General features: G+C 37.2%; 1 protein-coding gene across 2 annotated transcripts in view; it reads right to left on the reverse strand.

Moving 5' to 3' along the window:
• nr5a2 (nuclear receptor subfamily 5, group A, member 2) overlaps nucleotides 1-25563 on the reverse strand; it is a 56019-nt gene extending 30456 nt beyond the window's left edge. Inside the window, exons 1-5 of one of the 2 annotated variants that reach the window (XM_084415664.1) lie at nucleotides 25306-25507; nucleotides 23598-23720; nucleotides 21352-21470; nucleotides 19208-19349; nucleotides 13809-14503 (exon numbers count right to left, since the gene is read on the reverse strand). In XM_084415664.1, coding sequence (XP_084271790.1) covers nucleotides 13809-14503; nucleotides 19208-19349; nucleotides 21352-21470; nucleotides 23598-23720; nucleotides 25306-25360 — 1134 coding nt within the window. In that variant the 5' untranslated portion in view covers nucleotides 25361-25507. Of the gene's footprint in view, nucleotides 1-13808; nucleotides 14504-19207; nucleotides 19350-21351; nucleotides 21471-23597; nucleotides 23721-25305 lie in introns of both variants that reach the window. The other variant, XM_084415665.1, reaches the window with a different exon arrangement.
• Nucleotides 25564-26690: the final 1127 nt, after the last annotated feature.

A 26690-nucleotide genomic window follows, 5' to 3' on the forward strand; every position in this document is an offset into this window, starting at 1 on the left:
AAGGGAAAAAGAAAAAAATCTACACCTGCTGTGTTGTGTTCAGCTGCCAGCAGTCACATTCAACTTCAAGGACACTTGGTGTGTATCTTTTCAGAATGAAACTGAATCAGGTTCTTATAGTCTAGTCTTCATCGATACAAAGCAATCCGCCACATACTTGGCTAGAGCACTGTAGTAATTGATAAAGAACTGCAAAGTGCATATTTATACGTTACTGTACTTTCCTACAGGGTTTTCTGTTACCTTTAGACGCTATGATTAAAGACTAATTAATTTGATAAATTCATGAGCTGTAAACTGGCAGCCTTTCATTAATGAAGTGATATTCAATAAAACTCTACAGTCTTTTTGTGGTCTGCATGCTTTGCAAAACTCTAATAAGTCTCTTGAGCAACAGCACAATCCAGAGAGAATGAAAGGATGGAATTAGGTTATGAGAACGAACGAAAACAAAAAAATAACTTTTTTCAAACCTTAGGCCATTTATCAGCACACTTTAAGTCCACCTGTGTAGTTGTTTCAAATAATTCACCAAGTGAATGTCTCTTCCAATGGATCCGAAGGCTTAAAGCTAAGAAGCTATCAACTAATTATCAAAAAAACACAGCAGCCCTGATCAATTATTCAGCTGAACATTAGACTCCTAATATACATGCAGTCATGGGAGGCTCTCTGAAGTACCACACACTACGCTACTTTACCCCAACCCCCCCCCCCCCCCTTCCACGAGTCAGTGAGAAAATAATGCTCTCCAAATCCACAATGAGTTGTGCACGCCACGTCGAGCCGGAATCGATCGAGCTTCTCAATCTGCACGCTGCGCGCACACACATATTCACACACGGTGTCTCGCGTTTAGAATGATCGTCGTATTTTTATTTGATTTTATTTCCCCCCGTGCCGTATTTTCCCCTCAATTCTGCGATTTATGGGTGTCTTTATTGGCGACGGCTGTCAATATTTATGGCTTTTGTGTGACACGCTGACAGACAACAGGAAATGACTCTTGATTGGCTCTGTTGGGAAATGGGTCCAGGTAGGCCGGGGCTCCTGTATTATTTAGCTGGGAGATGCAGTCGCCTACCAGAGTGGCTTTATGCGTCTGTCTGTACTCGTACTAACGCATCGCCATTAGTAACCGCCTCCACATCATCTGCTCTTATTGAGGCAGAAAACCAGAGTTGATCTTTCAATGTATACTGACATTCAGGCATTTCATTCATTTTACGCCCTATTTCGAAATAGTTATGTATCAATGCATTTCATGTGCATGCAATTGGATTAAGTAAGTCATACTGTAAGTGGTATTGTTATGATGTTTATATTTATATATTTTATATATATTTTATATATATTTTAAATATATTTTATATATTACGGTGGCTCCAAATGGACACGGGGAAGTAAAAAAATATGATATGGGAGGATAAATGATAGGTCAATGCTTTTTGTGTTCGCTCACAAAATGTTTTCGCCAAATGCGAACGCAAAGTTTATTGGGGGAATACATTTTTTTTGCAAGTGAACGCAAAAAGATTGAAATATATTTTTTCCCATCTCTCATCTCATATTTTTTTTCGTAGCAAATATATAAATGAATGTTTTCAATAAACAATGTTTACATATAATAGATAATTGTATTTATTCTCTTTTTAATATATAATGAATTTTGATATACAGTGTATATATATATATATATACTGTATATATGTGACCCTGGACCACAAAACCCTGATCTTGTGAATTTTTTTTAAAATTGAGATTTATACATCATATTAAAGCTGAATAAATAAGCTTCCCATTGATGTATGGTTTGTTAAGATATGACAATATTTGGTCAAGATACAACTATTTGAAAATCTGGAATCTGAGGGTGCAAAACAATCTAAATATTGAGAAAATCACCTTTAAAGTTGTCCAATTCTGTTGACGATTTTGCTGCATCCACTCACAAAAATAAATTTTTGCTATATTTAAGGTAGTAAATTTACAAAATATCTCCATGGATCATGATCTTTACTTAATATTAGGGGTGGGGGAAAAAATCGATTCTTAGATTAATCGCGATGCGGGACGTGGACGATTCTGAATCGATTCATAAATGTCAAAAATCGATTTTCAAAAAAAAAAAAGAAAAAGAATTCTAATAACGTAACATTGACGGAACGCAAACGGAACTACAGCAAAATGTTTGTTTTTTTGTCTGAAGGATTATATTGCTCATTGGAAATAACAAGAGGATGTTGGTTAGAAGTCTATTATTGTATAGCAAAGCAGATGAGAGTAGATCATGATCAGAAACCTGATTAGAAATCATTATGAATAAAATCGAATTGTTTTGAATCGAAAATCTTTTTGAATCGAAAATCGATTTTGAATCGAATCGTGGCCTCAAGAATCGGAATCGAATTGAATCGTGAGATGGTAAAAGATTCCCACCCCTACTTAATATCCTAATGATTTTAGGCATAAAAGAAAAATGTATAATTTTGACTCACACAATGTTTTGTTGGCTATTGCAACAAATAAACCTGTGCGACTTATGACTGGTTTTGTGGTCCAGGGTCACATATGTGTATATCTATCTATCTATCTATCTATTACTATATATATATATATATATATATATATATATATATTACTACCTTAAATTTTTAAGTTCTATCAACTTGGATGTTTAAGTCATTTCAACTTAAATTACATTCAAATGACTTAAAAAAATAAGTTGAATCTTGTATAACTTATTATAAAAGTTTTAAATTGTTTAACTTATTTTGATGAGTTAAAGCAATGTAAAAACAAAAAAACATATGTTGTCATTACTTATTGCTCATATATTTTTTACAATATATATATATATACTATATAAACGTATTTTCTTTTGCCATTTTTCCATAGCAAATATAGCCTTTTTTTTTCAGATCATAGAACTATTATGACTTGATTTTGAGCCAAAACTTTGTAATGTGTGACATATATGGATAACACCAGATGCGTCTCATGCCAAAATGTCTCACACTTGCAGCTGCAGACCACCCTCCTTTATTGAGCCTTGCAAACAGGTATAGAAAGAATTCAAATGCCTGCTCACTCAATCTGACAGAAGCATTACTGTCTTAACTATTACGTCCCTATAGTGCGATTTGCCATTTTTGGCATCGCACCATTGTAATGCAATGCTCAGTTTTAAAACTGCTGTCAACACGTCGGTTACTTGACTGTTCGCCTGGTGCGAATTTGAAAGTTTTTCCTCTCCCGTAGTTCAGAAATCGTGAAACCTTCCTTTTCATCTTCATCAGGGGATCAGGATAAAGAAAGAATGTCATTACGAATACTATTCTGCAAGTTACGCTCAACGATGTAATGTGTTTGGAAACGTTTTAAAGTGCCAGCCGGTGCCAATGTCTCCGACTGAACCTACATTGTGAGGCAGAAATAAAAGATATAAGTCGGTTTAATGAACAGGTGGCTTTGTCTTTCTCTTGACGACTTGGTGAACATTTCTTCTCAACTGCGTATAACGTTCTCCAGCTGAACTGCACATGCCATTCATCAGGAGCAAATCCATTCACACAGTGCAGTTAAATATAAGTGTAAGCCTATAGCCCGCGCGCTCCCTGTCTTTCTGACCGCAGTCCTTATCTATTGTCTTTGGGACCTTTCAGCGCGTCCGGAATAGACAGCTGTAAATAAGAAGCAAAAATAGATGTCGTAGACAACTGCTGACAGAGTAAGGCTGAGAGCGGACACTAGAAACCTCACGCCTGCATGCGCTGATTACGACAAGTTAATTAAACACTGAAGGACGGGACAACGGCCGAATTCAACAAACGCTCTTTTGTAGTGTGCATGTAAAAGTTTACACGTTCAGTTGGCGCTTGCGTTTTATGGATTCATTTCGAACCCATTACGTTAAACAGGTGCAAAATTACAGCTGCTGTGCAAATTACATTTACAAGTGTGAGATATACATGGCTGAAGAGAATAATTATAGAGGGGAAAAGGCTAAACCGTGAGTGACGTTTGGACAGTTTCACATCATGAACTTTAATCGAATGAGTTACATGAGCATAGCATTAAAACTACGAGAAAACTCAACAACAACAAAAAATTATAACATAATAAATTTGTTTTATTTATATTTTAATATATATATATGCGCTATATAAAGCAAAACACAAACATATATACATTTCATTTTTTATTTTATATATAAAATATTATATATTATATATAATGTAATATATTATACATATTATATAGATGTGTATATATACATATATATACATATATATATATATATATGCGCTATATAAAGCAAAACACAAACATATATACATTTATTTATTTTATTATATATATATATATATATATATATATATATATAAAATATTAAATATATAATGGAATATACATAGCCTATATAGATGTGTATATATATATATATATATATATATATGCGCTATTTAAAGCAAAACACAAACATATATAGGCCTACATATATTTTATTTTTTATTTTATATATATATATATATATATATATATATACACTGTAAAATGTATTTTTTTAATATTTAACACACACACACACACACACACACACATATATATATATATATATACTGTATATATATGGGTGTGTGTGTATGTATTTGTTTTTACCTTGTATGTATTTACATCTACAGCATTAAGACTAAGCAATGTAATAGTATCTTATAATAAAATAAAATAAAAAATTTAAAGCAATATTTTATATAATAAAATGAAATATATATTTATTAAATATATGCTATTTTTTTTTTTTTTTTTTGCCATTTCCAACTACTGTACAATGATAAATAGAGATAAATCGAAGCATGTTTTAAAGAAACATCTCATGAATGCTGATCTCGTGCCATTTAAAAGCAAGGCTGATATTAAGATGCTATTTTGATATAAAGCAACTATGAGGGCAGATGCGCAGCCGTTTTTACTTTTCGACTAGTACATAAGGGGTGAAAATGTTGATTGAGTTGATTTGTTAGCTTAAATCAGCCTCTTCGGAGCAGTTTGTCTTCTGTCGGCTCGGTCTGATTGGGGTGTTTTGGGGCTTCACTCTACATCCTGGTTTTAACAAGCATCCAGTGCGGCCAATAAAAAAGGCTTTTACCTTAATCGCCACAAGATAATATCAAACATTTGTCCCTTTCTAGAGTGCAAAGTGCTTACAAATACCAAAGCCACTCTGAAGATAAAGAAAAGTAAACGTATTTCTATATTTCTCCTTTTTTTCCCCATTTCAGAGCTCAGCAGAAGGAATGGAAGCAGCGGTACGAGTCCATCAGCTCCTGGGCAGGACCTAGAAGTTCATGACAGGCTTTTATCCTTCATCAAAGCAACAAGTGGATGAACAGACTCTTCTCCGACCGCTCCAAACCCTTCCCAGGAGTCTCCCACAGGCCCAGAGGGGAGTTCGAACCCTAAATCTCTCCTTTTAACAAGTCTACGCACTTCCTTCCTTTGCCCGGTTAGGCCTTGAGGGTGCAAGAAGCATTTTTCAGGGAGAAAGAAAGAGACGAAGCTGACCTCAGCTGCCATATAGGAAGCACCGTATGCAATGCCCCGTGAAAGAGAGCTGTGAACGCTGTTTTAAGATCTGATTGGCTGACTTCTGGGAGTCAGGATGCACATTTATCAGTCCTCCAGGAACCAGAGTCATGTTTAAAAGGTACCAGGCTGCTACAATGAGCACTTTTGAGAAAGAACTAGTCACTGGAGTTGTAAAATCTTAATATTATTCGATATAAGTTCACCACTGGTCAAAAGTTTGGGGTCAATAAGATTTCCGATAAGTCATCGTCTATATAGAGTAATAACAGAAATATTGTGAAATATTATTTCAATTTAAAAAAACTGTTTCTTAAATGTGATTAATTCTCATGATGGCAAAGCCTTATTTTCAGCATCATTACTCCAGTCTTCAGTGTCACATCACCCTTCAGAAATCATACTAATATGATTATTTGGCACTCAAGAACCATTTATGATTATCATCAATGTTGAAAACAGTTGTGCTGCTTTATGTGGAAACTGTGATTCGCTTTTCTCAGGATTCTTTGATGAATAGAAAGTTTAAAAGAAATAGAAATCTTTTGTAACATTATAAATGTCTTTGCCGTCACAGCATCCTTGCTGAATAAAAGTATTAATTTTCTTCAAAAGAAATCTTCCTCACCCCAAATTTTTGAGCGCTAGTGAGATTTATGAGAAATTATCAGTACTTTTGGATGCTTCTAAGTCTGTTTTTGCTTCAAAGTAATTAAACAAAAGGAGAAAAAGTTTAAAATACAAATAAAGTCATTATGCAAAATATAGTGACGGTTAGCTTTTTATTCGTTGACTCTGAGGCAGAAATGGTCTTCCATTGGTCGCTTCCAATGTCAGTAAGATTCTCTTGCTGTCTAAGTGAGCGCTTCTTGGCTACAACCAAACGAATCGGACAAATGTGCAAGACGATTCATGAAAGCAAATAATGATCTTGTAATTATAACCTTTGTAATGATTCGTGACTGCGCATAAATTAATAAATGTTTACGCTCATCTTCTCTCCGCTAACAACCCGTGATCCACCTCGTACGTCCATGTTATTATTACGTTTTCTGGTATCTTCAGGGGGCTAAAACCTCAACTTTGCTGCAATATTTATGAAGTGCCAAAACACCGCATTCTTCCAGAATTCATGACAAGACATGGAGTTTTTGTCTATTTGTGCATTATTTATGAATGAAAAAAGGCCTTTGTGGACGTTCTCCAGCTGCCCATCTCTTCTGATCAAACAGATATTGTTACCACTGAAATAGCAGGCTTAGGAAAAAATAAACGCAGCCTGCCAAAAGACAGCCGAGCAGAGAGACAGGAGAATATGAGAGAGAGAAAATATGTACAAGAACGAGCCTTACGAAAACTCACACGCTATCTCCAATTGTGGCTGCTGCCCAGCCACGGGATATCATCTATCAGTGGACAAATGCAGGGACGAGAATGCTGCTTCTCAAATGAAATAATATATCTTTGAAAGCCTACGCCTGCACCAGGCCCAAAGCCCATATATCAAGTCTGAGCGGCTGGTGGATCCGGTCCAGGGGCCATTAACCTCCCACCTGTTTCCCCCCCCCCGTCCTTCACCACGCACCCCTGCCCTTGGTGCCGCTTCTGGGGCTTGTTCGCCCCCCCCGTGCGTCCCAGGCCCTCCCCCCTCACGCCACACGCCGATGTAAAGCGGAATAATTCAAATCCGGCGGACCAGGGACACGGTTACAAATCTCCGGCGGTGCGTTCGCGACCGAGGCTGTTTGTCAGGACACTCGCTTGGCTTGACCTCAGGCCCGTCTGCGAGTCACGGGGAGGGCAGGAGACGCCGTGGCCGGTCTGGGTAGTATATGTGGAGATGAAGCTGGGGGTGGGGGGGGTATAAATCGTGCACAAGTTCACAGATCACGACCGCAACGCCTTATTAATTTCTGCAGATATACAACGGCCTCGGAAATGACAGCGTCTGACCTGAACCTCTGAAATGTCGACTGGCGGATTAACAGAACAAGAAAATGAATGAGAAAAAGTGTTGCATAGCGTGAAAATATTAATGGAGGGTGAAAATAATCCTCTCGCAGTCAATATAAAATTAATACAGCATTATATGTTAATATGCAGTGGCACTTGCACGACATGATTTTTTTTAAAGAAGTCTTATGTTCACCAAGGTAGCATTTGTTTGATCAAAAATACAGTAAAACAGCGTTTTGTGAAATATGATTACAATTTAAATGTAATTTTAACATATTCAGTGTCACATGATCCTCATGATCCTTGGGAAATTATTCTAATATGCTGATTTGCAGTTTTGTGATGCAGTTTTTTAAGGATTCTTTGGTGAATAGACAGTAAAAAAAAAAACAGCATTTATTTGAAATAATATTTTGTAACATTATAAATGTCTTTGCCTTCACTTTTGATCAATTTAATGCACCCTTGCTGAATAAAAGTATTAATTTCTTTTAAAAAAATAACAAGAATAACAAACCATCAAACCAAGTGGCATTTATTTGAAATAAAAAGAGCGAAAACACAGTTTTCAAGCAAAACGTTTCACAATCTGTTTGCAGATGCCACTTGGTTGGATTTTGATTCTATTACCGAATACAATGAAATTCAGACTTTTTTTGAGAGTGACTTAATAGCCCAAAAACTTTTTGAGGCCACAGTATAATAATAAATTTAAATCCACAGAATATATTAAGTGCTATAGACACAATATGGGATTTTTTCTGAAAGCATGGAATATCTGCGGGAAAAAACATATTTAAATCAGTTTTACTATGAAGTTTAGAAGCTTCATTTTTTTTTAAATAAAATTATACAAATATGTTGTGTAACATATTGAACACTGAAAAAATGATATGATCAATAAGTTATGAAAACATGTTTTTACATTGCTTTAACTCATCAAAATAAGTTAAGCTATTTTCAACTTTTTATAAGTTATACAAGATTCAACTTGAGTTTTAAGTCAGTTTAATGTAATTTAAGTTGAAATGACTTAAACGTCCAAGTTGGTTGTACTTAAAAATTTAAGGCAGCAACATTTTTTACAGTGATACTATAAAAACATATAAAATGCCCAGTGCAGTTGAACATAGCTTCAGTGATCTAGACACTATAACACTGAGAGTGAGAGAACGTCCCCTATCTCCTGTCCTCTCTCCCCTCACAGCTGCTTTTTCAATAAGCACGAGCCTCACGGCTGGGTGCAGGCTGGAGAACAAGGCCCTAATACAGTGCTGCTTTACTTAATGGCAGGCCTGGTATTGTCATTCAATTCACTGTAGGGAGAGAGAGAGAGAGAGAGAGAGAGAGAGAAAAAAAAGTGTCCCCGAGCAGCCGTGAAAGAATAAAAATAAATATTGGCGCCACATGTCAGGGTATTGTAAGTTTTGCACGGTTGACTTTTATCGGCTCGGAGGACTAAATTTAAGGCAGTCCATTTGGGGTCGCTTTGTGGCACAGTATCAGCGGTGATTAAGTTTACCCGAGTACATTGTGTAAGACGCACGAATTACGCGGAATCCTCACAAGAACGATTAAGCCTGCGGTGAATCTGTGCGTTTTAATGCCATTGTGTGCTGAGGAAAAGCTAAGTGCACGCATCCTATCCGTCAAACAATAGCCCATCGTCCACAATGAAAGGGTGATCTCTCTATGGATGTGAATCACTCTCCACGTTCTGGGCCGGGCAGCTAAGGACAGAGCCAGGGGAGGACAAGCACGCACACCGGCTTCATACCAGCTCATATTGTCAATGCAAACACTGGGAAGCTTGCATCTGTTTCCCCCCCAACCCCCTAAACATGACTCCCACCCTTACATGACAAACCAGCCAGACAACAGGGATGCTGCTGGCACGCACCTTCAAACGCACACATAAAACAGCATTTTAGCATTTTCATAACACACAAAGAACAATTAGTTCATGTACAACATTGCTTTCTTTAGCGAGCTATCTGGGAGACCATTTTGATGTACACTGTCAAAAAAATTGCTGCCTTAAATTTTTAAATACAATCAACTTGGATGTTTAGGTAATATCAACTTAAATTAAATGAGTTGAAAAAATCTTGTAAAACTTTAAAAAGTTAAAGCCACATAAAAATACGTTGTCAACTTATTGATCATATCATTTTTTACAGTGTAGTTTTACTTGCCATTTTGCCCTATAAAGCCTACTGTACTCAAAATGATAAGGCCTTAAAACTTGCTCAAAACTTTGCTGAAAAACCTGTTGTACACAATCTACTACAAGCCTTCTGTCATCTGATCGATAGTTTATACTTTTTTGGCAATTAAACGTCATTTTGATACAATTCTAAAAACGTCCACCTTCAGGTCAGGGTACACGTCTTTTTGGTGAGAAATCTTCACAGATTTTTATCAAGTAAGAATATCTAGTATATTTCTAGTAATATTTCAAAATAAACACTTGCTGGACTGAAACAACTTAGGTGTACTTGATTATCTACATGTATTAAAAAAAATCTTCTTTTTTTAGAAAAATCATGTTAAAATGTGAATATCAAAAATGATACTTCAGGCTTTTGAGGAACGTCACATCTCTCGATCATCATTGTATTGAATTGCATTATAAGTTTGCACTAATCATTTAAATATCATCTAACTAAGACATATTAGTGACAACTGCTATTAATATGTATTTTATGCAAGTTAAACTGTAAGATTTAACTGATCTACATTACAAGCTATCAGAATTTCATCTTATTTCCCTTAGTTGACTTAACTTAAAAAAGTGAGGAAACCCGTTGCCTTAAAATTAAGTAAATAAACTTCATGCGTAATTGAAAAAATTCAATATAGATTAAACTCCTATATCATACTACTGTATATAAGGGGGAAAAGTTTGATGTATCAAATATGATACTCATAGTTTAATAAAGTAAAACAAAAACAAAAAATTTCGAACTGTTTATTTCATATGTCAGGCTTTTACAGGGTTAAAAGTCTCTTTAAAAAGTTAGCAAAATATGTCATGTCTGTGGTCGGTTGGTAGCTAAGCTAATTTTTCACCTCTTCCTCTTCCCCTAAATTTTACAGATTCACTGTCGCCCAAGTGTGAGAAATGGCTATCGGAATGTTCCTCTCATGTTTTTTTTTTTCCATGTGTCTGAAGACAATAGTGAGCTCTCTTCAGAGAACCCATCATGACCAACTATTTATGAGAGCTGTAACCAAGTCTAACTTATGGAAACTAAATCTTTAAACACTTGGCAGACGTTTCACACCGGGCTGTATTACGGGAGAAATTCTTTTGTTCTTACGAGGCTAATAATAGGACAGTAAATGTAGATATATTTATAGCCGACTACCACCCTCCCAGACAAGCCTTATATTCACTTGTATTTCCTGTGTTTATTATATGCTACCCACCACGGCTCTGTCATTAACTAACTCACAGAATATTCGCAAAACATCTTTTTATCTATTAATCTTGTAGATAAAGCATTTATTGGTGTCTGTGGTGTTGTTGGGTGATGTACTACACATATATGAGCTTTCTATGAGCTGGAGTGTGAGTGTGTTTGTGCTACGAACATGCTAGCATATGCTAGCAGCAATTGTTTACACAGGTGCTGCTGTATAACCATATTAAACTGTTAGCGTAGCATTGCTAATGCTTGTGAAATTGAAATTGTAGATTTCACTTATTTGCATGTTGATCTGTAGCACCTTTGGAGAAATCCACAACTCACTAAATTCACATTCTAGGAAATATAGCTACATAAATGTGAGGGGAGGCTTTTCACAGCATCCATTTACTCAATTTCTATGCCATTAAATCTGAATATATATCTCTTGCCTTAATGTTCCAGCTTTATTTGAGCTCTCGATAGATGAAGCTTGTTAAAACCACAACGTTATGTGGGATAAACCTCGATCAGCATCACAAAGCTCCGTGGGTAACAATAGCTGTACAAGTGTTCGCTAATTAGAGTCAGGAGTGGGTTCAGACTTTCTAGTGCTACCTTTTTTTTGTTTGTGGTTTTTCCGTTAGCACTCCAGCATATGATTTAGCGAGGGCACATGAGAGCTGCGCTAATTACAACTTCACCACCACACTACGACTGCTAATGTCAAATTCGACAGCTACGCCCTTGTCTCTTTTAACATCTATTGTGCAAAACAATTAGCCAGGGCGAGAAAGTAGTCATAACATCAAGGAGAGGCTACTCCACCGTGGCGAAAGGTGAAGTGCAAACACAATTAAAGGTAAATGATACAGACAGCAATTAGCCACACACAAATGCTAATCCACGCTAAAGTGGGAATACAATGCTTGAGCTAAAGAGCGCGAGAATGGATAATAAAGCTCTATAGGTAAGAGCAGAGTAACATTCGGCTTTGAAAACAGCATAATTTAATTATGTTGGGGGAAAAAACTGTGCACACAAAGTTTTATATCTAAATCTAGTAGTTTAAAGAAAATGTAACATCTGAATGATGGTGAATTGGTGATGAAAACAAATTTGTTAGTGTGAAAACAGCTAAAATGTTATTGTTCTCTGAAATGTACTGTATGACAGTATTTATTTTCTATTTCACATGACATTATTTTGAAAGTATCGCAACAACGTCAGAATTTACTACATATTTCAAACGTAGTCATGGTCAATCCTCAGTATAAATGCATTCTAGTCCATCTCATGAGCTGTTGAATGTAATGAGAGGAAAACAATAAGGTGCCTGTAGCTGTACGAGCACAAAATGAATGATTTGAATTGGGTGCTGTCAGATTTCCCAGTGGCATATCAAAACATGTCACGGGCGGGTAAAATACAGCATGCTCACGACCAAAATCTTTCACAAAGGCAGACATGCACGAGTTACTAAAACCCTCACAGTCTTCTCAATCCCATCAATATTTCTGTCAGGCAGATGTGTATAGAGAAAAAAAGGTTAAAACAAGTGAAAATAAAAAATGAATGACACCAGACTGGCCTCTTCAGCTGGTGTAGTAAATCGTCAATTATAGATCAGTGTGTCAATACATCATTCGAAATACTAACACAAATACACTATGTATTTTTCAGGCCAACCCAAAAAGTCCTCACAAATAGCCTTGAGACATTATTTATGGAAAACTAATTAGCTGTCCCGTCAAAGGGCAACATTTGTCTCATTCATATTAACACTTCAACTAGTGCACTGTAGTGTTGAGAAAAATGTATGCTTTATACTGTAAGATTAATCAAAAACATGATATTCTTCGAACACGTGCCCTAACCAGACGTGAGGCGATAAGATTCCAGCGACAAGCAATTTGTTTGTCCACACCTTACGCAACGTAAAAATCACAGCCAATCAGAACAGCGTGTGGGCGGAGTCTCTCTGTAAGTGCCACTGCAATGAATAAGTACATAATCAAATTTTAACATTATTACAAAATACATACAGAGTGACTGAAAGACTTTGTCATAGAATACAGATTTTTGTTCATATTGAGTTGACACTTTGAACCTTAAATAATCCTTTAATTTGTTTTCAAGATCTGAACTATCCATTGTCGCTTTCAGTATGGCTATAAAGGTCACGCAAAATGATATTCAAACGCACATTAAATGCTTTTAACATTAAATAAAGCACATAACCAATGCCTGAGATTATCATTGTCATACTTTGTATGTTGCCGTTTCTAAAATAGAATCGTTGCGTATCGCCACGATTGGCTGGTTAGGACAAAAACTCTGATTAACATGGAAAAGATACCTTTTATCACATGTCGCGGTGTCACGTCACATCTGGTTAGGACACGGTGTAAGTATACTTGATGAGTAAATTCCTGTTCACACCAAAAATGCTAGCTATAACGATAGGTATATTAGTATCCACACCAACGCACCTCATCTGCCACTTTAAAGGAGGAAAGATTCTGATTGGCTGTCAATATTCTTAATCATTCATCAGTTCTGAAAGTGATTCCAACAATTTCGTTCCTCCGTGTCGTTACTGTAATATTATTAAAACTTTATGGTTATTGTTATCGTTATAGTTATCGCCCTTGGTGTGAACGGTCCTTAAGTCTCATATTGTTACTAAACTGCAGTGCTATTCGTTGAACAACTTAATTCTGGTATTTTCCCAGATTTGTCCTGAATTTTAGGCCAACAGACATCCATGCTGATACACAATGCTAATTTAGATCACTTGAAGTTTACCACCACCAAACTTGACTTTCTTTTCAGACCAACGAAAGCGTCACGTACCTTCAGTTCCCGGAAGAAGATGCTGCTCCTGGCCCATTCTACGATGGAGAACAGCGTCTGGTCGGCCATCTTGCACATGAGGCCGAAAGTGTTGAGTTTCTCGTGCTTGCTTCGACTGGCCTGCTCCTGCTGCAGGTATGCTAGGATCTTGGTTTGCACCTGGGGCTCGTCCGGCTCGCACTTGAGCAGCTCCACCACCAGGTGAGGGAAGCTGGGCGGCGATCCGCCCGTGTAGGCTTCTACGTACGGATAGCCCATGAGGGACTCCGGCGAGCTTGTGTAGGGGTCGGGGTACTCTGACTTGATGGTGCGGCTCTGGAAGTGGCCGTATGGCTGGTAGCCCTGCAGTCCTCCAGGGTGCGGCGGCATGGCCATGCTGACCGGCGAGGTGACGAAGGGGCTGCGGTCAAAGTCTGCAGGTGGCAGGCCTGCGCTTGTGGAGCTATGGTGGTGGTGATGGTGGTGGTGGTGGTGATGGTGGCTCAGTGGAAGCCCCTTGGAGGCTGAATGGATGTTCTGAATGGCAGAGGTAATGGTGAGGTCCGCTGGGACGGTTTGCATGGCTTGCGTCATGGCCTCCAGCTTGAGTCCATTGGCCCGGATCAAGGCTTTCTTCTGTTGCTTGAGTGCCCTGTCTCGTTTGTACATTGGGCCAAACTTGTTGCGACCTCCTCTCATTCGATCGGCCCTCACAGCTTATAAAAGGTAAAACACAACATGAGATGGGTATTAATTCATCGGAAAGAAGTTTTGAAGTTTGGTACGCAGTCTCCATTGATCTATACCACAGCAGAGAAGCCATTAAACTGGCCACACGCTTTTAGGGCAGTTGCTTATTTGCAACAAGCAATCGGTGTTAATTTCATGTGTGAATTTGAATTGTGAATTGACCCGTTTTTTCAAAGCCAGACCTAGAGCGAACTCAGCATAATCAAGCCAGAGGACACAATTTAGAGAGAAACGATGCTAATGATTCAATATTAAACTGAAGCGAGACAAAGTCAAGCGGACGAGATCATCATTATGGCAAATAAATGAACAGAGCGCCTTTTGCCCGGAAGTGACTCTGATCCCCGCCACAGGGCAGTAGACTCCACTTTCGTCTGCTGGGTCCCATGTTAATTATTTATGCTTAATTATTCCTCTTTTATGCTCCACGTTGTAGGCAGGTGGATGGCTGGAGGATCCAGCAGGGTGTTAAACACACAGCATATGCGGAGAGCATGCGTTTGTAGACGCGTGTGTGACTTGGCCAGCGTGAACGTGCTCGTTAAGCCGTAATATCTCACGAACGGTGGATCTTAAAAAAATTAAACAATTAAAAGAAAACCCCCCGTCCAACAGCTGCCTTGGGAGTGATTTTAATGGTCTTTGTCACAGCGGTGAGTGTGTGTGTGGTTGTCACTATGTGTGTGATCTGATTGATCTGGTGAGAGAGGGGAGGCAAAGTGTTGCCAGAGCGATCCCGCTGACAGCTCTCGTAACATCCGAGAATTATTCCTGGGCAACTTGGTAGGAGATTTTTCTTTTTTTGGGGGGGTGGGGGTGGTGATTTTGTGGTGATGTGGTTGTTAAAAATGTATCCAATCAGAAAAACTGTGGTAAGTTTAACTATTAATGATTCCCAAGCAACAGGGTAATTAATGATCTGGAAACTAATAGTCGGCCCTTATGGGAAATCACAATTAGACCTGCGACTCAGATCATGAATGCATGTCGTACCCCAACTCCCCCCCCCATTCTGTCTGACACCATCCCCCTCTTCCTTTTTGTCTTCTGATAAGATTTTTTTCTCACAGCGTCTAATTAAACAAGGTTATTTACATGCATGTCATACTGATTTTTTTTGGCACAAGACAAGGGAATTTATGTGTGTTTCTGGCTGTATTCATAATAGTACTACACTACTATTGCTGCAGTATATAGTATGTGTACTATGCATAGTATGCACACTTTCTATAAACTAATACATTTGCTTTGCATGTGGATTTCTAGTTATATTGAAAATAGCATACTACAATATTACTAATAATGCTGCTGTATAGTAAGTATACTATGCACAGTATGCACATTTTCTTTATGCATAGAATGATCTTCTGTGTTTGAACTAGTATACAACTTGTACTATTATTGCAGTATATAGTATGCATACAATCGCGTACTACATTTCCTCTAATATTCAGAATAGCATACTGCTATATTACTTCTATTGTTGCAGCATTTAGTATGCATACTATGCACAGTATGCATAACCTTCTATGCATTTATGGCTGTTTGAAACAGCATACTACTTTGACTATTGTTGCAGTATTTAGTATGCATACTTATACTATAAACAATTTTCAGTATGCGTATAATGACATTCTGTGTTTCTGGCTATGTTCGGAATAGCATACTACCTTACCACTCTTACTATTGTTGTAATATATACTTTGTGCAAAGAACGGCCTACTACATTTACAAAAAAAGCACACTACCCTGAATAGCATGCTCTATATCCCACAATGCAATGCATTCATCTTGACCTTCAATTCCTATGCTGAATTCAGAACCGCATACTTGCATACTACTCTTACTATTTTAGCCACAGAAAGATGTGGTAAAAGTAGTATACTAGTATGCTGTTCTGAATTCAGCAACAGTGTGATAAATGAACCTAAAGCAAAACAATTTTTATTGAATTTAATTGGGATTCCAAAGATGTATACTAGAAATTTGATCAAAATGCAAAATAAACATTTATTTCCAACATTAAACATGATGAGATAGTATACTACTTTTTGGAACAATAATTTATTGCAGAATAATGCACCTACTATGATTTGTATAAATGATAGTATACATTGTTCAGTATTCAGTATGTAGTAGGCTAGTATTCTATTCAGAACACAGCCTGTTTCTTTTATGTAAACTGTGTGAGTTTGTATATCTATTCTGTGTGTGTTTGTCGCCTGTATCGAGCAAGTCTGTGTATGTGTACACATGAGTTATCAAACCAATTTGTGACTTATTCAAATGGCTTGCGGAAAGCAATTGCCTTGGTAATAAAAGCAGTTGCCTGATCTAATTTACTTGAATTGGCAGTCCATAGATGTTGTTTGTTTGTGCGTGTTTTGCGTCTCTGTAGACGGAGGCCCGTCTGGGCAGATTCGAGCGCTGCTTATTGTCTGATTTATGTGTGTTTAATATACAGGAATATTAAGCGTTGCTTGGGCGAGAATCCCTGTCCTATCACAGGCATATGAATGCCTCCCTTGGCCGGCTCCTGACACACAGTTTGTCATGTCCGCCGGAGCTCTACTCTAAAGGTGCGTCGTTCCATGCGCACACATGAATAGCTATGATACCTATGCATAAGTAATGGGACAGCTTGCTGCCGCCACCACCAGAGGCTGGAGATGGCAAACGAGTCTCAGCCCCAAAAAATGACAAAGTGCGCAATGCAAAGCGTGGAGTAAATATCCACAGTAAAGCCGTGCCAGATTGTCAGATTCATCAAGGTGCTTAATATGGATAACAGACGCTTGATGAAATCTAAACTATTTTACGCTCCACTGTGCACAACATTGGGCTCGAATGGAATGAATAAGCGCACAGGCAAGGCTATGTAGCTTTCTTTTCACTTCCTCAGCTCGATACTGATTATATGATGGTCAGAAAGGTTGGATTCTCTTTCTTAATCTGAAACTGAGCCACAAATATATAAAGGAAGATAATTACAGGCCTTCCCAGGAAGACATAACTAGCTCTCCCGTGCTTTTTTGAGAACTTTAAAACAGCAGCCTTTCCTTATCTGTATTGATAATGGAGCTTCCATGGAGACATGGAAGGCCACTTGTCTGTGTCACACTGATATGAATGTTTTGTTTTGCTACTTGCACAATTATGGCGAGTATTGCACTCAAATCTGTTTGCTGAAAGCCTCAGATAATACATAAAGTAAGATTTAAACCGAAGCGTGTATTTCCGGTACGTCCATCATTACAAAATTCATGGTGTGCAGGATCCCCAACTTATTATTCTTAAAAATTATCCATCAATTCTTAAAAATGCCATTCACTTTTATGTCATAAGTCATGGATCACAGTCCATCACTAATGAATCATTTTGTCATAAAATTGATGGCAGATTTAAGAATTTGAAGCTGTTTAAATAAATAAAAAATACATATAATAATAATAATGCTTACCTATTAGTCAGGGGGCCCAGCTTTCATATATTAAATATTTGTATTTAATATATAAAATATATATATTTTTTAAAATTATGTCATACAGTACATGATCAATTTTGTGACAAAATGATGTCATAAGTCATGGATTGCAGGTCCATCACTAAAAATTCATGGGGCCTGAGGCCCCTGAATAATGGCATATATGATTTTTTTTTATTATTGTTACTAATATATTGTAATTTTTTATATTAAAAACAACTTTAAATTATTAAATTTTAAGTAAAATGTAATTAAAACTGCCATCAGTGCATCACAAATTTTTTTTATACTAATAAATATAATTCCTTTAGCAGTAGTTCTGTTTTCAAGCGATATGCATGAAGCTTACTGCTGCGGTTTGTATTCAAAACAGCATTTTGGTTAACATTTTCCATCTCTGCAGCTTTCCTTAGCAATCAGAAGAAGCCTGTGGGGAGTATTAGCAAGCGCTCATCTCTTTGGACGGGTCTGACAGTGCGCTGGAGGGCCTCGTATCCTGTTGGTAGCATGCGGTAGCAAATCAAAGCCAGCTAGCTATAAAACGACACTGCTAGAAATTCTGCCCTCCAGCAGTTAAACAATTAACAGTCGTACATCTACATACTAAGAGGAGAGAATCGTGTAGTAAGCATGTAGAACTCTTAGATGGTAGTTGGTTATGTTATTTCCAACCTGTTTGACATTCTTTCTTCAAGTGGACACAAAAGAAGATGTTTAGCAGAATGTTCACGCTGCTCTTTTCCTGTCAAGCTCCAAAAAGTGAATAATGACTTATATTTTAGTCTATTCCTGTTTGAAGACTTGGAATATAGTGCACAATTCATATGTACCACTTTTTTTAGTAAAAAAATAAATAAATTACTGCATTAAATTTTTAAGTACAATCAACTTAAATTACATTAAACTGACAAAAAAAAAAAAGAGTTGAATCTTGTTTAACTTGATCGCTTAACTTATTTTGATGAGATAAAGTAATGTACTTTTTTTTTGTTATACCTTATTGGTCATATCATTTTTTTTTTATGGAAAAGAGCAGTGAGAACATCCTTCCTTTTGTGTTCCACAGAAGAAAGAACATCCTACGGGTTTGCGGGTGAGTAAGTGATGACAGAAATGCTCTTTAAAGAGCTAAAGCCGTGTTCAGTTAGAGGAAGAAATGCATGGATGAACTAAAAAGACTTCTTACCCTCCAGTTTCATGCCGACAGTGAGGCACTTCTGGAAGCGACAGTAGGGGCAGCGTTTCCGCTGGGTCTTGTCTATTTGACAGCTCTGGTTCTCTATACATGTGTAGCGCTTGTTGTTCTGCACCGTGCGCTTGAAGAAGCCCTGCAGAGTGAGGTGAATGAAGATGTCAAACTTCTGACCTCCGGTGTTTGTTAATGTGCTATTCAGCCACAGACAACCCACACACACGTATGAAAAAAATTCCATTCACACAGAAAAAAAAGAGGTGTTACACACTGCCACACAAGTAGACACGTATAAAAGTAGAGCCACGGGCAGAGAAACGCTCCCTCAGCAGTCGATGCTCACTTGGATAAACACAAACACACACACCCACACAAAAACTGACATGTGCACCCACACACACACTTGACATGAACAAACAGAAATACAGGCTGAGGCTGGATAGAAACAGATTGAGAAATGTGAGATGCCGACCAGAGAGTGTACAAAATACTTTGGGTGACCCGCTTGATATCCTGGCTAATATAAAGATCCCCTTCACCCGCATTTAGCATTGTGACATACTAATACTACATATTTTACGTCTCTCCTTGAGCTCCTCTTGGAGTAATTATGACCAGAGGCTGTGCAAGCCATAAAAGCTAGAATAAAACAAGATCTGTCAGTGCGAAAGGAAACTCAGATTTGGTAGCGTTTTTCACGTTTGACTAATTTTGTTCTTTAAAGCATATATTTTAATTTGAACATCCAATCAGGGGCATGCAAACATCAAAATGTCTACCAAATAAATTCCTGTTGATCCTATTATTCATACTGCAGAAGCAAAAAAGAAACTGAAAAAAAAAAAAAATCCAATAAATTATATCCATAATTTACAGCCGTAGGATTACAAGATTCCACCTGCAACTGTTCTGAATTCATTTTCAGGGCAGGAGAGAATCAAACGAAGAACGGCATTAACTTATTCTTGATCAACACCGTAGGGAGACCGGCCCATTTAAAACTAAAAGGATCAATACTGGCCAGAACTCAAATAACACACACACACACACACACATGGCTGTAACATAAAGTGCTTAACCTTGAATGTAGGCTATATCATAAAAACAAGTCAAACTTGAAATTAAATATGTAAGAAACATATTAAATATAGCATATTAAAATCATAAACGGAATTTAAAATTATATTTAAATTCTTTTAAATGATAATATCATCTTTGTCAAAACTCAAAAAGATGGTTTTAAATGGCAAATCATTTTCTCACGTTGTGCTTCACTCTTAAAAATGAAGGTTCTTTATTGACGTTGATGGTTTCATGAAGAACATTTAACATTCTATTCCACGGAAGGTTCTTTATAGTGGAAAAAGGTTCTCTATATTAAAATGATCTTAAAAAATGGCTTAGTTAGCCATAAAAAAAAATAGTTAAAAGGCTATTTGGAAAACCAAAAATGGTTCTTATATGGCATTGCTGTGAAAACCCACTTTTGGAACCTTTATTTTTAAGAGTACAGTGTGTGTGTGTGTGTGTGTGTGTGTGTGTGTGTGTGTGTGTGTGTGTGTGTGTGTCAAAGACTCTGGATTTTCCAAAATATCCATTTAGAACATTTTCTTTGTTTACTCAATACGCAGCCTGCATAACACCATCCCATATAATGCTAAAAAATAACTCGGAAAAGTCCACACTAATTGTGTTTTTTAATCAAATAAAAAACAGGACTTTTACAAACTTGGTTTAAAACATTAGATCAGTTGTACTGGTTTTGGACATCAAGTGGCAACCCAACACATTACAATTATAGATATGCTGTACATACATTCATATAAATATGTCCCTAAAATCAAGTTAATTAATAAATATTATGGTTTTCAAGGACAATTTTTTGCCAATTGTCAACAGATGAAGTTGCTTCAAAATACCACTTGAGTGGCCTTTGAGGTCAACAACAAAAGGTATGGAACGCGTTTTCTTCTCTCGTTAAAAACAGACAAAGCAATTAATTTTGCTGTTCTAACAATGGAAAATGATTTATTTGCACTTAGAATTGTTTTTTCACCTTATCAGAACAGACCTGGGACCCGTTTGTAGGTCACGACAACCCACCAGTTGAGAAGTTAAAAACAGCTGATGTTACGCACCTTACAGCTCTCACAGGTCAGTAACCCGTAGTGATATCCGGACACCTTGTCTCCACACACTGGACACATTTCGTCTAAGTCTTCGTCGTAAGAGTAGTCCATCATTTTAAAGTGGGGGGCTGAAAATCACAATCAAAACATGAGTGCTGGGTAACAATTCACATCACAGAATCCATGTTACACATATGTTTTTGTAATTATTTTAAAAAGTGATGGGAGAACTTTTTTAATGTTCATTTAAAAAAGATAGGCTACTTTTCTAGTAGAACCCAAAAACATGCACACTCATCTGAAGAACCTAAAAAAACAAGTCGAGAACTGTTAAAATATCTAAACAACCATATAGCTAGCTCAAAAACCCAGAGAAAATATTCCTGAACGCTTGAAGAACCTTTATTTTTAGGCGTGTAAAGCACATATTAGTATTTTAAATATTCGAATAGTTCCATTTTTATATATCTCCGATACCTTCAACGTGTAGCCTGCAGTTTTACAAACAAGTAACAAAAGTAGAGGAATCACAAATGGTGAGCTTTGTAAAATCCTAGCCTTAAGAGTGAATTTTCTGGAAGTATATGCAGTTTGGGGTCTCTGGGAAATAGCCGAAGCTTTGAGTCGGGTCTTGGTCGCAGACAGGGCAAAACTTCAGTTTCGATCTGGTTAATATTCATGATGGCTTGTAAATTGGTGAGGGAGCGCGAGAGAGAGGCTGCTGTCTCGCGCTGGAGTGGAACGTTTAGCCACGAGGCGAATAAAAGCAAAACAACATGTAAATACACGAGTATTGTGTAGTGCTACCACAACAAAACACATATATGTCTTTTGTCTATCTGAGACTATTCGTTTCTCTATAAAGAATGTAAATATGTTCTCATTTCAATTCATCTTCATCTTTTAATTAGCATTAACATGGACGAAGTCATGCAGTTCGAGCGTTCTAAATAGAACCATCAGCTTCCACATAGTGTTTTTGACGTCAACCGAAATGTGAAGGGAAAAAAAGACAACTTCGTTTGAAAAAGAAACATCTAGGCTACTGTAAAGCTAAACTTTAAGCTATAAAACAGAACGGATTCGTTTATTATTACTCATTATTATTCTAATATGCCCATGAGTTCAGTATGTGCAAAATGTAATTTTGCAGAAGCGCAACAAGTGTTTTTTTTTTTTTGAGTGTGTGTTTTTTAAACGGCTGACATTTATGTAAAATAAATAATTCCACGAGCATTTCGTCTGAAGCATTTTCATATCGTCGATAATTCCAGAATTGTTATTTAATTTTAAAATGTGACTGAAACACGCCGGTCTGACACGTTCCTTGATTTGTAAACAAATCGTTATTCATAACGGCTTACGCTGGCTTTGTTTTATGACGTGTGCTCGAGCAACGTAAAATAGAATAGAACAACATTTAAATATTTGAATTTGAAAATACATTATTATTATTTTTTTAAAAGCTCTTAAACTGCAGAACATTCCACGAATTTCTCACCTGGAATTTATTTTTTGGGGAATTTCTCTCCTAGCCTATTTAAAAATATTGCTCGAGTATAATAATAGAGCATAATCGGTCTGTTCCAGACACTTGTATGCCCGTGGAGATACAATTTGTTTTATACGACTGTAAATACGCTCTTTGAAAAAAAAAAAAAAAAACGTTCTTCTTTACGAGACAACCATTTGTCGCGGGGTTCTCGAGTTGCTGTATGATTCTTTGGAGATTAAAAAGTTGCATTATGGGTTGGTTCTTCAGATGTGTATTGGTTCCAGTACAGATATGGTTTTCTAAATCTATTCTGTCCTAACTGGAACCTTTATTAAAAAGTGCAGCTTGACATAGGCTATCCTATTTTGGACTAGCAGATTAATGTTAGCTCTGTCATAGTCATTATTATGGTTTCGTTTTCCCCTTCTGTTGTAAATACTAAGAGCAAATTCATTGGCAGGTGATGCAGATCATGTTGAGTTTGTCTGAGTTCACTAAGCTCAAAATAATTCACGCTCTGCTGTTGCACTGCAATTTACTTTGTTTCCAAATGTATCTTTACGCGGTTTAACTGCGAGTAATTTATAGTAAAAGTAAACGCAAATATTTAGTTCTAATGCTAAACTTAAGTTAGCCTATATGTGTGGCATGCAATGCAATGCATGTTCGTAAAAATATCTGACATTGGTGAGGCGTAATATTATGTGCATGAGTGAAGGAAGGTGCATGGCGGACATTATCTGACATCTATGCCGCTTACCTTGCATGTTTCCAGGCATATGCCCCTGTTCCCCATGCGATCGAGCGAGTCCCAGAGATTCTGACTCGACTTTAGGCAGCATGACAGCTCTGCTGAGCCGATGATGAGCACGCGCCGCTCCGCCTGCGCGCGAGAGGAACACCAGAGATTCTCAAAAACACCGTCCAAACGTCCGAAACTAATCCTGTGCGCGTGGATCTACTAGACGGCTTGAGTTCGACTGCCCCCTCTTTTTTTCTTCTAGTTGTTCACAAGCTGTGTAAGTTCATTCGGGTGGTCTTTGCAGCGACTATGATGCTGGTCTTTAAACTGGAGTGCGCGAACTGTCAGGAACTTCGCACGAGCCCCTCCTCCGCGCGCTCTGTGTCGCTCTATCTGTGAAGTTCAAACGGCTCCTCGCTGCTTTGTTACGCCGCACTGACACCACGTCGACCAATCAGCTCTGAGATCGGTGCGCTGGCGTCACGCGTTCGTCCAATCAGAATCGAGCCCGAGAATCAGCGCCTCCGCTCTCTGTTCACTTGCAAACACAGACAAACTAAACTAATTGAACATTACGAGACACGCAGCGCTGATAACTGGAGCACCGGGAGGTATGTGATGATGTACCGGAGGGTGAAATATTTGTGTGTATTACAAAAAAATATTGATGCAGAGGAACGGTTATAGAAAGCAGGACAAAATGACACAAGATTCTAAAATTGACTTTTTAATTTATTCGCGATCATAGCCTCCTTAATGGCATTAACATGCTCTTTAAATGCTCTGTGGTGTTTTAAAGTTGAATTTATTGAAAAAGAAAGAACAAGAAATACTAGTAAATGTCTTGTGTATGAAATAGTACAATGAAAATAATAGTCTTGTCATTTGTTTTATTTTATATAGGCTATTTAAACATTTAGTAATTGTATATTTTTTTCAATTAAATTGTATTTTAATGTAGGCCTAAAATATTTTGGCGAATAATGTGGGGGGAAATGATGAAAGAAACGCTTTTTTAAAACGTGAGTTCTGTGCGTGATGTTATCATGTCAATAGACTAATTCAATGCAGCTCATAAAATCATAAAAATCCTTTAGACAAAAAATATGAAATGATAACATAGGCACAATAACGAAAATAGTTGGCACATAGGCTACGCAGTATTTACATACATAAGCCAGACAATCAACACAAACTCACACACATTCTTACACCCGTTAAAAACTCGATTTCGATCTCACACACCTTTATATTTCAAACATTTCACCGTTCATGAAAGTTAAAATATTTTCCTTTTATAGACTATAATATTATGTAATATTAAATAGGCTATTATTCCATAATAACAATAATAAAATCTTAGTGCTACTTCAAAATGATGATTATTAGCCTAATAATACATTCCGCTTCTTTTCCGCTTGTCAGCCGGCTTATCAGTAACAAAACAGCACAATAAAAAGCCTAAAATGCCGTTTATGTTATCGCATGCGAATGCGATATATAACACGCTACATCCTGGTTTTTAAAAATACAAATAAAATCTAAATATACCACTGAATGATGATAAAACACCATAAAGATGTTCAGAAGATAACACATCTGGCCAGTTCAAATCTTAAATTTGATCTCCCACACATACACTGCCCATATTCTGTTCAAATCTGCTGAATATTACAGTGAAGATGAATGAATAATGTCATTCCATCATAGCAAATATACTACTTACCCAAGTGTTTTCGGGAGTCCCGTTGTCCTAATTCACTCTCAAAACTAGTGGACATAGGACAGACTTTCTAGCAACAGTGATCCAACTATATCCCACAGGACATCTTCATTCTTCCAAACTTTTTAAGCTTCATCAATAAGCTTCATCCAGATTCCGTGAGGTGTTTTTGACATCTCTCCCTTTACTTTCACACACGCCACTCACTCACCCCTCATCCCCCCCTCACCGTGACCTGCACTAAACCTGCATATCTCACCTACTCAACAATATTAAAACTTCTGAGGTTGATAGGTTTGCCCAGATCACGTGGAGTTAGACAAGATTGATAAGAGCCAGTTATAAAGTGACACACAGATAGATAAGCCAGAGCGGACAGATAGGACTGAAGGAATGATTAACCGGAGGTGAAGAGAGTTAGAACTGCCGTCCGAGGCAATGACTGAATGGAAATAAGACAGGTGGTAAAATGCAAGATCAAAAGAGCGCAGGTTGATACAGGGCCGCAAACTTTGAACTGCTTCTGCCGAACAGCAGCGCGCAGCGAGCATGTTTTATGTGATGTGTGGCTATCAGGCCGGACACGCGTGTTCAGCGGGATAACACATTTAGATTTACCTGGAGATGTTCCAGGATGGAGTCAGAGACAGGCCGTCCCCTAGACTCACAGATGTAAATAAATGGAAATGCAAACAAACTTCCAATATGTATTATGTTCCATATACTATAGTGATTTTACAGAGGCCTAAATGTATTTATTTATTTATTCAAATGTATAGATTGTATAATTTATAATTATATTATACTACAATCTATTATATATTTATTATATTATATATATAAAGACTATCTATCTGTCTGTCTGTCTGTCTGTCTGTCTGTCTATCTATCTATTGTATTTCTGTCTGTCTGTCTATCTATCTATCTGTCTGTCTATCTATCTATCTATCTATCTATCTATCTATCTATATGTAGTCTTTCTGTCTATCTATCTATCTATCTATCTATCTGTCTGTCTGTCTGTCTGTCTGTCTGTCTGTCTGTCTATCTATCTATTTATTGTGTTTCTATCTTTCTGTCTGTCTGTCTGTCTGTCTGTCTGTCTGTCTATCTATCTATCTATCTATCTATCTATCTGTCTATCTATCTATAGTCTTTCTGTCTATCTATCTATCTATCTATCTATCTATCTATCTATCTATCTATTTATCTATCTATCTATCTATTTATCTATCTGTCTGTCTGTCTATCTATCTATTTATTGTGTTTCTATCTTTCTGTCTGTCTGTCTATCTATCTATCTATCTATCTATCTATCTATCTATCTATCTATCTATCTATCTATCTATCTATCTATCTATCGTCTTTCTGTCTGTCTCTGTCTATCT

This window comes from Rutilus rutilus (genome assembly GCF_951802725.1).
Source record: "Rutilus rutilus genome assembly, chromosome: 8".
NCBI lineage: Eukaryota > Metazoa > Chordata > Actinopteri > Cypriniformes > Leuciscidae > Rutilus > Rutilus rutilus.